Source organism: Vicugna pacos, chromosome 6 (genome assembly GCF_048564905.1).
Source record: "Vicugna pacos chromosome 6, VicPac4, whole genome shotgun sequence".
In the NCBI taxonomy this organism is placed as follows: Eukaryota; Metazoa; Chordata; class Mammalia; order Artiodactyla; family Camelidae; genus Vicugna; species Vicugna pacos.
The window spans coordinates 45,272,815-45,277,598 of NC_132992.1; the positions used below are offsets into that span (position 1 = coordinate 45,272,815).

The following is a 4,784-nucleotide window of genomic DNA, read 5'->3' on the forward strand; positions in this document are numbered from 1 at the left end:
ACTGAGGTCCCTGTTGGGTCATGATTCCCTTCCGGGGCCGGTGGTGTCTCTGATTAGTAGACCATGCAGACCACTGACATTGACGGAGGATGACTCTGAGTAAGATCGTCCACAGTAAATATTAGCTGTGGGCCTCTCATTTCTTTCAGAGGTAATGTTATTACTTTCCAATGTAATGGGAAGGAAAAGAAAGTATTGACTCTCAATTCTCAAAAGATTTATATAATTTGTGAGTCACAGTCTACAAGTAATCAGATGTTCAGAAACACTTAAAGAAGCTCCAGGGATAATGCCAGTTTCTATATGGTGGCAATTACTGCACATCCCCCCAGAACAAGCTGAGCAGTCAGTGTTTTATCTGAGTAATTTAGGCCAAAATCGTAGTTTCTAAAAATATCCCTGAATTTCATGGATAATTACATCAACTCCCATTTCACTGGAGACTTACAGAATTACCCGATAGTCATAGATTATGACTAACTTAAACTTTGAGAAGAATGATTCCATCCATATAAATGAGTACTATATGGTATACATGGAATTGCCATTTTGTCGTGATTCACCTTTTTTATTTTCCCCTTTCCAAAAGTATCATTTTTTTTCAAATGAGTCATCATACCCTCACAGCAAGGAAGGTATTACAAAATCGCCAGTGCCATCAAGTCTTATTCTTGGTACTCTACAATCAGGCTACTTTGTGGACCTCAGTTTCACTTATCATTTCCCACAAAGACAAGTAATAGGTTTTCTCATATAATATCTCTCTTCTGCATATGAGTAGAAAGACCTCTTCAAGTTATAAAGGAAACCTTGGTGCCTTAGAATTGCCTCTGAAACAAGTTTCTTTGACTTTCCTTACTTTTTGTCCTGCCAGATTAGAAACTTTTATTTCTTAGCTGAAAACTTTTCTGCTTAAGTTTCTCATGGACACTGCAACCTTGGTTTATTTAAGCACTAGCAAAAAAGTCACTATGCAAAATTTTCTAGAAAATATTTACCTGTACAATAGGACACCTAACGATTCAACTTTTCTGTTTACCTACCACTCCACTAGAGATTCTATTTCTTCTGTGTAGCACAGGGAACTATAATCAATATTTTGTAGTAACCTATAATGAAAAATAATATGAAAACAAATATATGTATGTATATATAGGATTGAAACATCATGCTGTACACCAGAAATGGACACACTGTAAACTGACAAAAAAAAAAAAAGGAAAAAAAGTATCTGATAAAATTCCATCATTTTTCAAACAGCAAAATGAGGCCAGGAGAAATTCCTAGAATTTAGTTCTTTTTTTTTTTCCACTGAAAGATAACTTTATTGAGATTCCACCAGCTGTACAATCTGTTATGACATTAGGCTCCTTCTTCCTTAGCAATTTGGTCTTTCTTAAGTGGTCCCGTGAATGCTTTCTTCTCCTCCATTATCTGGAAGCAGCCATGGCCAAATTTGGAGGTAGTGTCAATAAACTTGACATCAATCTTCTCCAAGGCCCGCTGTTTGGTCTGCACCAGCAAGGACTTGCGCAGGGTGAGCACTCGCTTCTTGGTTCCCACAACGCAGCCTTTGAGCATGGCAAAGTCATTGGTCACTTCACCATAGTGGACAAAGCCACCCAGAGGGCTGATACTCTTGTCAGACAGATCGTAATCATTAGAGGCATTGTTCTTGATCAGTTTGCCATCCTTGATGAGGTAGCCCTGGCCAATCTTACAAATCTTCTTGTTGATCTCAGTGCAGTGATGGTAACCCTTCTGCTCAGCCCGAGCCACAGAGAAGGCCACCCGGGTGGGATGCCATGCTCTAATATAGGCAACCTTGTGCAGTCCTTGGTGGGTCTTCTGGGGCAGCTTCTTGGTGTGCCAGTGGCTGGTGACCCCTTTGTAGCCTTTGCCTTGGTCACCCCAGTGACATCGATCATCTCATCCTGCCCAAACACTTGGTTCCCAGGGGCCTGATGCTCTAGCCTCTCATAGGCCCAGTCCAGTTTCTCCACCACAGTGCCTCCGTTCACCTGGATCTCCATGAGGTGGGCCTTCTGGCGTAGAGGACGCAGGCACATCTGGGTGTGGGCAATGACACGGATGACCCGGCAGTGCTTCTTCATGCTGCTGAAGTCCCTCTCCAGCTGCTTCTTGCCGTCTTCATCTTGCCACTTCTTGCAGTATTTGGTGAAGGCCTTCTTAGATTTATGCCAGTTCTTATAGAAGCGCCTTTTGCACTCATCACTGATATGCTCAGCAAAGATAGTCTTGAAGGTACAGAGGCCTCGAGGAGTTTCCACATAGCCCACAATGCCCACAATCACCATGGGCGGAGTCTCCACGATGGTCACAGCCCTCACAACTTCCTTCTTGTTCACCTTGGACCCTGGCCTATCCACATCCCTCACAATGTGGGTCATGCCAGCCTTGTAGCCAAGGAAGGCTGGGAGTTGCACGGGCTTGGAGGAGTCATCCTTAGGGAAGCTCTTCACCTTCCCATGGTGCCAACTGCTATGCTTCCAAGGCAGGAAGCCCAGGGGCCCAAGCCTGGGAGCGGAGAACTTCCTGTGAGACATCACGCTGTCAAACGCTGCCTGTAGAATTTAGTTCTTAAATCACACTTTCAAGATAGTGAGATGGAAATTATTGCTTCAGAAACAGAGAAAAAGAGGGACAGAAAGAAATGGTCTGGTTGAAGCTATGCCGATCAGAAGCTCTTCTGCAGTGGGTTTCCTTTCATCTACTTTCAGTCTGGCTTTGTAAGTAGTGTTTGTGATATCCACATGATCCTTTTACATGAAGATGATAAGCTTTCAGATGCAGATTTTCTTAATTTTGCTTATAAAACTTGCCTCTGTCTTTTCAGGCTGTTAAACTGAAATTTCGTGGAGGTCTGAACCCTGGAAGTAGCAGTGACTGGGTTGAAGGGTTAGTCAAGTTAGGGAGAACTCACCCTTAGGTTTTTGTTGCTCTTATTTTAGAAGTCACTCTTCTCTTTTTAAAGCAATATACTAGGAATAATGTGACTTGACTAATTTGACAAGAAAATTAAGGGCCAACCACTGTCAGTGTCACATTAGTCACTTTCGTAAATAAACAACTTTCCAGTCAGGAGCTTGATAGGCCATCTGGATTTGATAGTTTTCTCTAGCAAAAATAAATACTAAATACTGTAAACCAATCATTTCTAAATTGGCTACAGTACTAAAATACGCTACTCAGCATGTTTACTTCCCATCTGCTAACAGGATGAGATTATTAACTGTATTTGCTGTCTGCTTTTGCTATACTGAATAAGACTGTCGAGCTCTAAAAGCCTTGGTGATCAATTAATTCATAACAGACAGGTAAAGGAATTTGTCTGAGTGGTGATATGAAAAAGTTTAGATTGCGAATTCACCATCTGTTTTTACACAAAAGTAAAAATTCTTATTATTATGAAAGCAAATTTGTGAGGTCAAATGATTTCAATCGATTAACTTCCTTTTCTTCTAATCCAGTCCCTAATCCTATCTTTCACCACTTGCTATAGGATGAGATTTTCTCTTTTGGCCTAATGTGGTGTTTGATGCCTACTTTCCTACAAAATTCCAGAGATATGATTATATTTTATGATGTATGTTACAAAAGTTGTAGCTTATGATGTATGTTACAAAAGTTGTAGCTCTTTGATATGAATTTCCTAAATTTGGGGGTCTTAAAGTTAAAGATTTACTATTTTATTATGTTTAGTTTTATAAGATATAAATAGCACATGTGAAACACTGTTTTTTAGGTGCTGTGCCCAAAGCCGTACATGCATTGTCTATTTAATTTTCACATTAACCAACAAGGTATATACAATCATCGCTCCTATTTTAAAGACAAGGAAGCTGAAATTTGGAGAGTTTAGGTAACTGTGGCACATAGTTATCAAGCAGGAGCTAAAAACACAAATTTGCCTGACTGCAAAGCCTGTGCTCTCATCTGTTTTGCTACCCTAGTTGATGAATAAGAAAAATGAAGAAACCGGGTGAGGACTAATACATGAAATCTGGACAGAGAGGAAATCTGAAGTAGCATCTAATTCTCACTCTTATTACCAGTCCTGGCTCAAAACAGCACTCTTTGCTCTACTTGATGAAGAGGGGATAAACTTGTAACTGGTGGGAAGTAAAATGGATAATTTTCTCTCACCACTGACATCCAATCATTGACAAATTTTATTGATTCTTTCTTCTAAACTTCTCTGAAATTCTTTTTGTTTCACCCTCATTCCTACTGACGTGGTTTTTAAAGTCCCTCTTTAGGTCTCATCTAGTATCTTCTTACCAGTCTACTACTCTCCCTGCCAGCCCAGTCCTCCTATCCATTCTACAATATTCCTTCAGTATTAAGAGTTAAATTATACACAGCTCATCCCCAAAGAGCTTACGGACTTGTGTGAAAGACAGTATATAAATAAGCAAATACAAAACAATATGCAAATCCTCGATCTATTAGGTTCTGTGGGAGCACAGGGAGGCCAGAATTTCAGGGAGAGAACTAAGGTAAACAGTGACATTTAATGGCAGTGCTACTTACTAATATTGGAAATAAACATAAAATATTATATTTATACTTTCATTACTCCTGATGGTTATTGAGCTGTTCCTTTGTGTTAGGTACTGTGTTAAGTCTTTTACATATAGCATCTCATTTAATCCTCAGGACCACAGTCTGTAGTAGGCACTATTACTACCTCCACTTTACACACAAGAAAACCAAGTATTAGAGAGTTTAAATAACCTGCCCAAGGGTTACTAGTAGCTAAT

General features: G+C 40.0%; 1 protein-coding gene across 1 annotated transcript; it reads right to left on the reverse strand.

The window, feature by feature from the left end:
- Nucleotides 1-1,362: 1,362 nt before the first annotated feature.
- Nucleotides 1,363-2,586, reverse strand: LOC102535115 (large ribosomal subunit protein uL3-like). Its single transcript, XM_072963966.1, is given in 2 exon segments — nucleotides 1,363-1,904; nucleotides 1,907-2,586. Coding segments are annotated over 2 exon segments (1,203 nt in total). The 5' UTR covers nucleotides 2,568-2,586.
- Between the last annotated feature and the right edge of the window lie 2,198 nt (nucleotides 2,587-4,784).